Source organism: Mizuhopecten yessoensis, unplaced genomic scaffold, assembly GCF_002113885.1.
Source record: "Mizuhopecten yessoensis strain PY_sf001 unplaced genomic scaffold, ASM211388v2 scaffold716343, whole genome shotgun sequence".
Taxonomy (NCBI): Eukaryota; Metazoa; Mollusca; class Bivalvia; order Pectinida; family Pectinidae; genus Mizuhopecten; species Mizuhopecten yessoensis.
The window spans coordinates 609,417-621,071 of NW_018480069.1; the positions used below are offsets into that span (position 1 = coordinate 609,417).

At 36.0% G+C, this 11,655-nt stretch overlaps 2 protein-coding genes across 3 annotated transcripts in view; one reads left to right on the top strand and one right to left on the bottom strand.

Moving 5' to 3' along the window:
• Nucleotides 1-6,961, bottom strand: part of LOC110443391 (triple QxxK/R motif-containing protein-like) — a 20,422-nt gene extending 13,461 nt beyond the window's left edge. The window contains exons 1-3 of one of the 2 annotated variants that reach the window (XM_021487578.1): nucleotides 6,890-6,961; nucleotides 6,723-6,810; nucleotides 5,632-5,717 (exon numbers count right to left, since the gene is read on the bottom strand). In XM_021487578.1, coding sequence (XP_021343253.1) covers nucleotides 5,632-5,717; nucleotides 6,723-6,786 — 150 coding nt within the window. In that variant the 5' untranslated portion in view covers nucleotides 6,787-6,810; nucleotides 6,890-6,961. Of the gene's footprint in view, nucleotides 1-3,628; nucleotides 4,918-5,631; nucleotides 5,718-6,722; nucleotides 6,811-6,889 lie in introns of those variants that run through there. The other variant, XM_021487579.1, reaches the window with a different exon arrangement.
• A 3,825-nt stretch (nucleotides 6,962-10,786) lies between these two features.
• LOC110443373 (transmembrane protein with metallophosphoesterase domain-like) overlaps nucleotides 10,787-11,655 on the top strand; it is a 12,946-nt gene continuing 12,077 nt past the window's right edge. Inside the window, exon 1 of the mRNA XM_021487552.1 lies at nucleotides 10,787-11,607. Coding sequence (XP_021343227.1) covers nucleotides 10,836-11,607 — 772 coding nt within the window. The 5' untranslated portion in view covers nucleotides 10,787-10,835. The remainder of the gene's footprint in view (nucleotides 11,608-11,655) is intronic.

Below are 11,655 nucleotides of genomic sequence, written 5' to 3' on the forward strand. Positions count from 1 at the left end.
CTATTACTACTATACTGGTATCACCATTAGCTAGCATGTATGTAGGTTATATTACATAATGTGACAAGTAAGATTGTTTTATATAAGCTGTAATACTGCCTTCTATTGCTACTATACTGGTATCACCGATATTACATATGTACCTGACATGTAAATACATCATACACTAGCAGGCTTTGTAATGATGTCCAAAGTGTACATGCTTGAGAATAATTTGGTTCTATAAAAGAACAAGAGACACAGAGGGCCTGTATTGCTCAACTGGATATTTAAGCAGTCATAGCAATATATTAAATAAATATTACACTGTACTACAAATATTTCTAAATATTGGCTTTATTTCTGAGTAACACCCTTACCTTATTGGGTCCCATTCTCCTGTCCCCATTGGGATGGGGGCATGGTTTCTACAACATTGAATCATGTTGGGCCAAGGATACTCCATATCAAATTAGATTAAGATAAATCTATATGATATAGTAGGTAAAGGTCATTTTCATTCACACACTTTGTTTGGCTCCATCTAAGGTAACTACTTGTTAAATATCACGACTCCATACCTTATTCTGTTTACTATATATGCCCCCTGTGACCTTGGGAGTAGGTTGAGGTAATTTTCGATAGCAAACTTTGTCGGGCTCCATCTGTGACAGTTACCAGTCTAATAATATAATTCTATGCCTTTACCCATGACCTTGAAAGCAGTTTGAGGTCATTTTCATTCGCAAACATAGTCGGGCTCAATCTCAAGAAGCAAATAGACAAATAATATGATTCTATGCATTTTGATTATTCAGAAGAAGTTTTTTGAAAAGTTTGACCCTTGTGACCTTGAAAGTGGGTCAAGGTAGTGTTCATTCGCAAGCTCAATCCCTAGAAGCTACCAGACCAGTATTAAGATTCTATTTTGTTTCAATTCTCCAGAAAATTCGTTTGAATTGTTTGACATATTTGACCCCTATGACCTTGATAGCAGGTAAAGGTCATTTGTTTCTCAAAGGGTTTTTTTGTTCGGAAACTTTGATGAACTCTTACCAACAAAGCTATCATCCAAATATCATTAGAAACCCTGTGTTATAAGTTTGTCCGTCAGCACTCGACTATCTCACGGAAGATGTGATATTTGGACCTGTGAACCAGTCCGCTACTCTATCAAAAGGGAAAAAAATGTCCTAAGCAGATCAATTGGCCATTGACTGCAATCATTTGCAAAAGAGGTGCACATCTGACAAACAAATAAAAGACAAAGGAGGAAAACTTAACAGTTTAATTCACATCCTATTACAAATGTTAACTACAGGATAAAGCAAAGGCAAATGTAATAAAAACTATCACCATGGAAATATATGATTTCTTTTAACGGTTAACACAGCACACAGATATACATAAATGTATGTAACCAATAATGTCTGGATCTGTGGACAGTAATCATCACCCAGAAACCCTCCACACAAATACATACCTTTTGTAATGATGTAACCAAAATATAAAAACAAGAGGCCCATGAGCCTTAATTATATATATAACGGTCACCTGAGTTTTATGTAAAATCTGTTACGGATCCCATAATGCAACACGCTGGCGAAACAACTTCCGGTTTGTGATGGCAAGTTCTAATCCCGCCGTCCACTCTACTTTTTAAACATTTTTTTTTTACGAAATAACTTCAATACAAAAGATAATGTATCTGATAAAAATATACTGACGTAATGATTACCTAATGTCATTAAGACTATCCAATAAACTTGATGAGACCAAAACATAGTGACAAGAATAATTTGTATTTATCAATATTTGCAGAAAAATGGTTCCAAAGATATCAATATTTTAAAAATGCATCAACATCAATATCAATATCATATTTACCTCAGAGTATCAAACTCATGGTTAAATTCCAATCAAGTTTGAATTATTTCTAATTGAAAAGGAAAAAAATACTAAAAGTGTTCAAATTGGCGTAAATTTTTAAAATCTTCGTCTCCAGACCCAGATATGCTGGAAACCCCTCAGAGACCCTGGAGATGGGAACCATATAATTCACAATTTTGGTGCATATGTGAACATGGAAGGTTCCTGCAAAATTTTATTGAAATCGGATCAGCGGTTTCTGAGAAGAAGTCAAACATGTAAATTGTTTACGGACACACGACGGATGACGGACAAAAGGCAATTAGAATAGGTCACTTGAGACTTTGTCTCAGGTGACCTAAAAAAGAACAAAATAGGTCTACCTTTTTCTATATTTACATATATAAGACACATTTGTTTCTCCAATCACTCATACAAAACCAAAATATTACATTTAACCAAAACCAAACAATTAAAAGCAGTTCTAACATGTATTTATGTAATTTTTATGCAGAAAAAGTTTTGTCTCAGTTTTGGAAATGTGTTATTTGTGTCTAGATACATGTACATGTATGTTGGTTGTTCTCGTGCACCAAAACAATGTTATTTGTGCGCTACCAATTGAACAAAGAATGAAATATGTTTCAGGAATGAAAATCTCACACCATCTCCACAACAGGAACAGGAAGAACTAAGATGACAGTGCAGTATTCCAATTAATAGATAGTGTGTATGTAATGGGTTTTTTGTGTTCAATTAGCCTTGCTGTGTCAAAGAGATGGGGTCTAATGACAAAAAGTTTACCAAATTACACAGTGGTCTGAAATAACAGACTGTTTCCTTTTAAGTTTTTTCTTTATGTATCAGAAAAAAATAAAAAAAGACAGTCAGTTATTTCGGACTACATGTTATTACCCTGTAGGACTACATGTTATTATATGACTGGTGCTAATTCCCAGCCCTGATTGGAGGAGCGACGTCACGTGACGAGTCTGTAAATATGTTACAGATCTCGTTCTATAAATAGAAAAGTGTTACAGACCTCGACCTATATATAGAAAAGTGTTACAGACCGCTACTAAAAACAGTTTGTGGTAATTTCCCAGACAGTCTTTAAATCTGTTACCATTCACACTATTGAATTCAACTACAGTTCAAATTATTGTTCAAATAATATTTACTTGAAATTAAATATCACATGAATTGAATCTGAACTTCAATTTTTGTGTATGTTATTTTGTATTTGAAGTCCTTCACTCTGTGATTCCAAAATGGTCCATGCCATCCATGTGTTTATGACATGAAAAAGTATTAATCTTATTGTAAAATGTCATATAATAAAACAATTGTGGACTTAAGTTTCGGTCTATCCCTGATTTATGGACCTGGTCTGAACAATATTCACCTCGGCCTTCGGCCTCTGTAAATATTGTTCAGACCAGGTCCGTAAATCAGGGATAGACCTCACCTGAAGACCATAATTGTATATTATTACCCTGTAGGACTTGGTTTCAAAGGTTTTTGATAATGCATTCATCTTTCATATGGATAAACATATCATTTTGAAATGCACATCTTAAGATTTTATTATCAATGCATGGTCTCCTTGAATTATTAACCACAGCATGTTTTCGATTGGTTCAGAATATTAAATTTACAAAAAAAGGACATGATAAAAGTAAAAAATGCACTATAAACAACAAATAAACTTTTGATAATTTCACGTCTTTATATGATATCTCGGAAATGACTCTTTTATTTGACTACTGATGACTATACATATTTCTTGCAAACACTTTTTAACCAATGTTGTAATTTTCCCCTCACATAATTGCATCTTAATATATGTCAAAATCGGTAAATGACATTTTTAACTGCCCTTTTTACATTTGTCCGACACTATCTTTGTAATCCTGTCATGTTATCAGTCACACGACCATGTCGCCAAAAGACACCCCTGATGAAATGGGATACATTATACATGTACAATTAACTGGTGTTTCTGCATTCTTACAATTCCTTTGGCATTGAAATTGAGCTGTAATGTGATAGCGACTCTATCATCATACAGTACATGGCTAGTTTATATTAGCACGTGTTGTATTCAATAAGCAAACTTAGTTATAACAAATATATTATCAGAGAAATAAGAAAACAAGATCACCGAGCTTTTACAGATTCTTCTACTCAGTTGCATAAAAGGTACAAGTGTGTACAAGTTGGATAGCACACCTGTTTTTTATCCATGCATTTCTAATCATACTCCCTGTATTACAGGTAGCTTCTGCTGAGACAGATTTGGAGTTGAGATAACTTATACATGTAGCAAGCCCTACACATCTCATGTGTACACATGCCCCTGTATATATCGTGTTACCAATTAATGCCATGTGACCAATTAGTATCCTAATAGCATGTGACCAATTAGGTATGTCATGTGACCAATTATGTTTATTATATGATCAAACATAATTCTACAATGGTTTGCTTTTTGAATAGTCTGACTTCTCTTCAGTGAACTTTCTACATAAACTTTAAAATGTTACTTATACATTAATTCATTTATCAAAATGTAAATTTGGCTTTTTGAAACCGTTTTTTTTTCATTGTTAGATGTTTAGTTAGTACTTGTACATATATTTTAATATATTTGCAATGCAAAACTGTCATAAAGAAATTTCAACTATAAACCTAAAGTTTTTAGATGAGAACAATCAAGTTTTGGCTATGGTATATCATGGCTAGAAAATGATTCTATATATTTCACATCATTGATCCAGAACTTCACTGATCAAACAATGATCCAGATCTTCACTGATCAAACATTCATTTAATGGAATGTTCAGTACATGTATTCAATAAAGTTATCATTTTTTTTTGTGACAAGATGGATTACACATGATAATGTCTGTCAGACAGTACTCGTAATGCCCAGTATTGCAATGCTGTGTTTCTAACATCAGTCTAAACCTCTGTTTGTCCTGTCCCGCCCTGGTCCAGACTCACATACAGAATCACATATACAGCTACGATTACCAACAGGAACCCAGTCAGCAAGAGCACCACATCCTGTCAATACCAAACACAGCATCAACAGACAAGGACAGCATTAGAAATGAAAGTGAAACGTCAAAAGTTTTACAGAAACAAAGAAGAAGCAAAAACAAAGGAAAGAAAACTAGAACCAGCCCAGAGTTCTACTAGGATGGTAAACATATCCCGTACAATACTGTATGTGGCACTTGTGATCATGTTTCATATCAAATATTTAAAAGCATTTCAGTCGTCAATTTCCCAAGACAGTCAGTTACAGATTACGACCTCAGGTTAAGATCTTTATTCTGGAAACAGTACCGGGGTTAGAATCTTATACTGAAGACTCAAGTAAGATAGCTTTTATAGTTTTTTATGTTAGACCCACATGAGATGTTCAATACTAGGTATTGTACACATAAAGTGTTGTTTATCATTACGTAAAATATACGTGTCCAGAATATCTCCAACAGGCAAATCAAGTCTCAATGGAGCTTTCGTTTGCAAATCTATTGTCCCTTAAACTTCTGTCATTTCTTTCAACTTTAATTAAGAAATATCAAACTTAGTGCATCTGCTAGACATTCATCTTTTTATAAATAACATTTCATCAGCAATGTTGGAATCCAAAATGTTGAAGTTTTCACTTAATTATCTAAACGATTGAAAGGGAGTTTCATCAGCAGCTAGGCTAATTAAAGCCCAATAAACACCATTATATTTTACACAAACTAACTCCTGTGAACCCACCTTGATGCCCATAGCAGACTGGATCTTGCCGGCCCGGTCTTTGCTTTTCTTCACTTCATTCTTACTCTTCTTGTAATCTTGTTTACCTGTAACAAAGAAAGAATGTTTAAGGTCTAGTTTCACTAACAAATGAAGTATTCTTCAAGCACTTCACATTTTCTTGGATAGACCTGCAACTCAATAAAACATTCACAAAGGAAATTTAAGCAATCAAACACCTATTGCACCCGACCCCTATGTTCCCAGTGTAGGCACACCTTAATTTACACCATTGCACCCTGCCCCTATGTTCCCAGTGTAGGCACCACCTTAATTTACACCATTGCACCCTGCCCCTATGCTCCCAGTGTAGGCACCACCTTAATTTACACAGAACAAATTATCTTGGCCCAATGATGCTTCATGTTAAATTAAGATAAAATCTGGGACCCCAGCCAGCAGGAGTAATCTTTTAAGTCTTACTCAAATTTCCCCCAATGGAGCCCCAATCATCTATCCCCAGTGTAAAGTTTACTTTATGTAAAATGGAATCTTCATGGCCAAGGGATGATTGAAACCACACTTGGTCAAAATGGGTCCATCCAGACTGTTAACATTTTGCTAGTATATCTCCTTTTGGGTCCTATGGCATCCTTCTGCTCACATGGGGCCATTCACATCCACATACTGAAACTTAACTATCCTGGCCAAAGGGATACTTCATACTAAATTTACATCCACATACTGAAACTAAACTATTCTGACCAAAGGGATACTTCACATAAAATTAAGCTGTTTACACCAGTGACCTGGTTAAAGGGATACTTAATATACAATTTACATCCACATACTGAAACTAAACTATTATGACCAAAGGGATACTTCATATAAAATTTAGCTGTTAATACCTGGTCAAAGGGATATTTCATATAAAATTTAGATATAGTTAATCAAAAGCCCTTCTGACTTTTAAACTGTTAGTTCTTTTTCAAACTAAAGTTGATAGATGGATCCTACGTGCTACAATCAGATTAATTTAACATAAATGAAGGTATGCAATGTTAACAAAGCACTGACCTTGACATTTGACCGTAATTATGACCCGGACTCACCTATTTGTTTGCGGTACATGTCCACTTGGGCTCCACGGTTGGCCTGTGTGTCTTTCTTGCCCATCGTGTTAGATGTGTCTGTAAAGGGGTGTAGTCAGGTAAGGCCGGACCCCTCACTGTTTAGAGACTTCCACAGGTATGTGTCTAACAGATGTGTCTGTGAAGGGGTGTAGTCAGGTAAGGCCGGACCCCTCACTGTTTAGGGACTTCCACAGGTATGTCTCTAACAGATGTGTCTGTGAAGGGGTGTAGTCAGGTAAGGCCGGACCCCTCACTGTTTAGGGACTTACACAGGTATGTGTCTAACAGATGTGTCTGTAAAGGGGTGTAGTCAGGTAAGGCCCTCACTGTTTAGGGACTTACACAGGTATGTGTCTAACAGATGTGTCTGTGAAGGGGTGTAGTCAGGTAAGGCCGGACCCTCACTGTTTAGGGACTTACACAGGTATATGTCTAACAGATGTGTCTGTGAAGGGGTGTAGTCAGGTAAGGCCAGACCCTCACTGTTTAGGAACTTACACAGGTCTAACATAAAGGTGTATAGACGTACTGGTCCTCTCTGATGGTAGTCACTAATAACTCAAAACCTAAAAAGCAATTAAGAAAAGTTTACTCAATCAAAGTTGCTCATATAATTATAAATCAACTAATTTCATTTAATGCCACAATGTATATATATATATATATATATATACAAACAAACACAGACAAAATCAGTGAAGCGAAGCATTGTGCTTGATTAACACATGTTTTTTGTATGACTGATTTGGCTTGGACACCAAAAACGATAATGACTAATACAGTGACCCCATAGAAAGAAAAACAAGTTTGTGTACTTTGTATACACAGTGCACAAACTTGTTTTTCTTTCTATGGGGTCACTGTATTAGTCATTATCGTTTTCGGTGTCCAAGCCAAATCAGTCATACCACAGCTTGATGAAGTTAGCCATGGACGGGCGACTGGCATTCATGATACAGGGTGGAGTTCAGTATTGAAAGGCCATTGCTTTCCACAGACCTTAAGCCCGCTGAGCATCTCTGAGCTCAGGTGGACAGGAGAGTGAGATATTGACGTCAGCAGCCTCAAACGTTGCACCAGCTACAATGTAGTTGAGGATGGCCTTACAGGAAGAGTGGGGGAAGATCCTGATGAGATCTAGGAACCGTCTCATCACTTCCATGCAACATCGTTGTTTAACTTTACAGGCAGTGGTCAATTCCAGGGGTTCTTTCATACAATACTGATTCTTTGAACTTGATTTTTACGTATGCTAAATAAATACCTCTGGAGTTGTTTCATGGACACATTTAAATGAAACTGAAGTCTATTTATTTTATATAGTGTACAACAGATATTGATATTGATTTTGACAGTGTGAATTACAGCATTTTCAATACATTGATGAAATACTATCAATACAATAATGTAACGCTTCTTTTGGGGGGCCAGTAATTTTTGAATAACATTAAAACTTTTCTAAATATACTAATGTTATACATGCAACGTTAGTGAAGGCATCACAATAGTAAGGGTTTCAGTTAATAATTCGACCAACTACGCATGTATCAAAACGGAAACAAGCACCAGTACAGCAATATTTGTGATGTCATCAGGCCTTCCGTGGTTTTGCTCAAAGGTGCAGGCAGTTTCACCACTTTCAAACATTTCACTAATTTGCAAGTAATGTATGTTTACGTTACACAAGTTGTACTGATACGAACAGCTCCAAATGTGTGTGAGTAACAATGATTAACATTGAAATAAATGGGTTTTTTTGTTGTGATAGTTCAATTTCGACAACTTAAAGAAACTGGTTAATGCTGTTTGAGTAAGATGGCTGGGATATATTGGCTAAGATGAGGTCAATTTACATGCATCGCAATAAAGACTCAGTCATGAACATATATAAACTTCCAAATCGGTGTCCAAACTTATTTTTTTTCAATTGGGTCTGGATGAGAGGCTCCAGGGCTTTCAACGGTCATCTTTTCCCCCCGACTTTTGCATAATTTGTCACATGTATATCTCTGATTGTCTTACACATCAACGGAAAACATCTGACAATAAAATGAAATTACTTGCTTTTTTGGAAAACTGATTCAACAGGGACTGCCCCAGGTGTTGTAAATGTACTTACTTTTTCATTTAAAAAATCAGTCTTTGGTTAACAACGCTTGTTGTCGGTCTCTATGTACAATCATAGCGTGATTGTACAGCAGTACTTTCAGCCTGACAACAAATTCTTTCCAGGTATTTATATAAATCTAGAAAATTTCCAGATGGAATTTTGATTTAAGTGTTGTATTTATAGATGGCTGAATGTTAAACGCAAACAAAACTTTTAAAAAGATACTGGTTGATTGTTTTCTATTGTATGAAAATGGAAAATCTCTCCGGGCATCATTTCCATAAACAAGCATTGGGTCTTCAGTAGAAAAACAATTCATAAAACAGCAATTTAGCGTTGAGATATGAGTATTTTCAATTTGTATGTAATGCATTTAAAATAATTCAAAACCATCAGTTTAGATTAGTTTAGATGACAAAATATTCGTCCCACAATAACACAAATTGCATTTCTTTTCCTTTCTTATACAATTGTGGGATCGCACAAGGTAACACGATGTGCGGTGTGCGCACAATGTGTTCACGGAGTGTGATCGATGTGTGCACGAAGTGCGAAGATAAAAAATTGGACGATCATTGCTTGCGCACATTTGTGCGGACGATCGACGAACGTTGGGCGATAACAATCGTGGTTGGTGTAAATTAAGGAATGGCTTAACAATATATACGGTTTCGTGTTTAAACATATACACTTGATTGCTACATCTAAAAGCTTATCTTTCTGTCTATACTTTCTAAAATTCAGAAATGGTGTTTTCGGTGGTTTTTAAACAACCTTAATCGACACATGTAAAATTACAACACAATCTCGGCAATACAGGTAAACATGTTACTTTAGCCACTTTTTACCTGGGCCATAGTTTTCCCCCGCCCGCCCAGCTGTGCATGTTTTCATAACGGTCATACGGTATGACATAGCAGCTCTATGTGTCAGGCACTGGTCAGGTAAAACTCCGGTCAATCATCAAATTGCTATTTACCTGTTCTGTTACTTAGCTAGGAACCAAATCCATTCTTGACAGTCTAACGGCCACTGTATACTGTGTTACACACATTGTAAAATTGTATGTTATCTTAATTATTGTGATGAGAAATTGCAGTAATATATACAGTGTACATTATTGCATATGAGCTAGCCTTCCGTATTTTTTTCATTCTGTAATATTGATCAACAAATTGTACCAAATCGCACAGTTGTGCGGAGAGAAGCGCACAACGGGGTGAATGACTGCTAAATCACCCAGTTGCGCGCACCATGTGTGGACGATGTGCGGACGGTGTGTGGACGATGTATGCTCAGTATTTTTGTGCGTTGTGCGGTCACACAACTTTACCTCTTCTTGTCAAAATATTTGTGAACAAATATTTGAAGGCTTTAACTGTGTTGAAGACTATGGTGACGTTATTTACGTCACAACTTATGTATTATGACGTCATTTGGCATTTTCATCACAGGGTGTCGAATTTTATGTACATGGCGAATTTGCCTGCACTAACGTATATATTATAATATTGGACTTGGATGATTACTGCACCTGACTGGCATCTGCATGAATGATATCACATCATTGTAACAAATATTATTCCATTTCCTACATATTTCCCATTTGATGAATACGAAGAAATTCTGGTTGCCTACAAACATTTAAAACCGTTTTTTACATTCATTTTACACTCACATGCTTTTGTTGATGATGTGGTAGTGGTTGAATGTCGCTTAGGTATTAAGAAAATAATTCTACTTTCACTTTGTCAGCTTACGCACTGATATGCAATGTATTGAAATGTTTAAGGAAGAAAGATTGTTAACAATATTCATTAAATATAATCAAAAGCAATATGAATACAAATTTAATGTGTACATAAGAAATAAATTGCCTTTTTAATATATATTTTTAAATGATGTAAACGGCATCGCCGGTCGCGTTCAAGGATCCCTTCAGTGAACTGTATAGAAAAGCGTGTATAATTCTATATAACTATATGATCGATATCGGGTGCTGTAACCGAGGGAAGGAGGTACAAGCTAAACGCAAGATGCCGAACGTCATGAGATATATATGGGCAGGAACGTTGGGGCTCACAATATTAGTAATTATTGTGTATTACTTCAACAAGTGGGTGATGTCCTTGACTGACTACTCCTTGAAAGGGCGGATAATAAGGGCAGAGTTCATTGTATTTATTCAATCAGTACTTGGCTGTGTCTCATATTTTGTTTGGAGAAATACAAAAAACATTTTCTCCTTAAAGAAGAAGTCGCCCAAAAATCTTGACAGAAACTCTGAAAGTAGGTTTCGAAGTGACACAGGTGGGCGGTTTTGGAAATTAATAATTTTGGTATATTTTTTCCTAGCCCATGGAAGTTACATAAGTAATGTATTCTTTGTCCAGACCAATCCTCATATGTACAGTGTTGTATCTTACTTCATGCTTGGATTTCATGTTCAAATGGCCACAGGACTTGTACTAGTCACAATTTTGAATTTCTTTGTGAAACTAGTTTCTGAGCAGACACTAAGACACAGAGCGGCAGTTATCATGGCAATCATATATGCCGTAACATTCAGTATGTATGGGTTTTACAATACCAGAAAACTTCCCACCATAACGAATACAACAATATCTGTGAAGGACTTGCCCGACAATTTAGAAGGACTTACGATAACACATATACCTGATATCCACTTGGGGCCTGTGAATGGAAGACGGGAAATGAACAGGATTGTCAAGATGGTGAATAATATTCACTCGGGTGAGTATAACACTCTGCTTAAATCTGACATCAGGGGATCCACCCCCC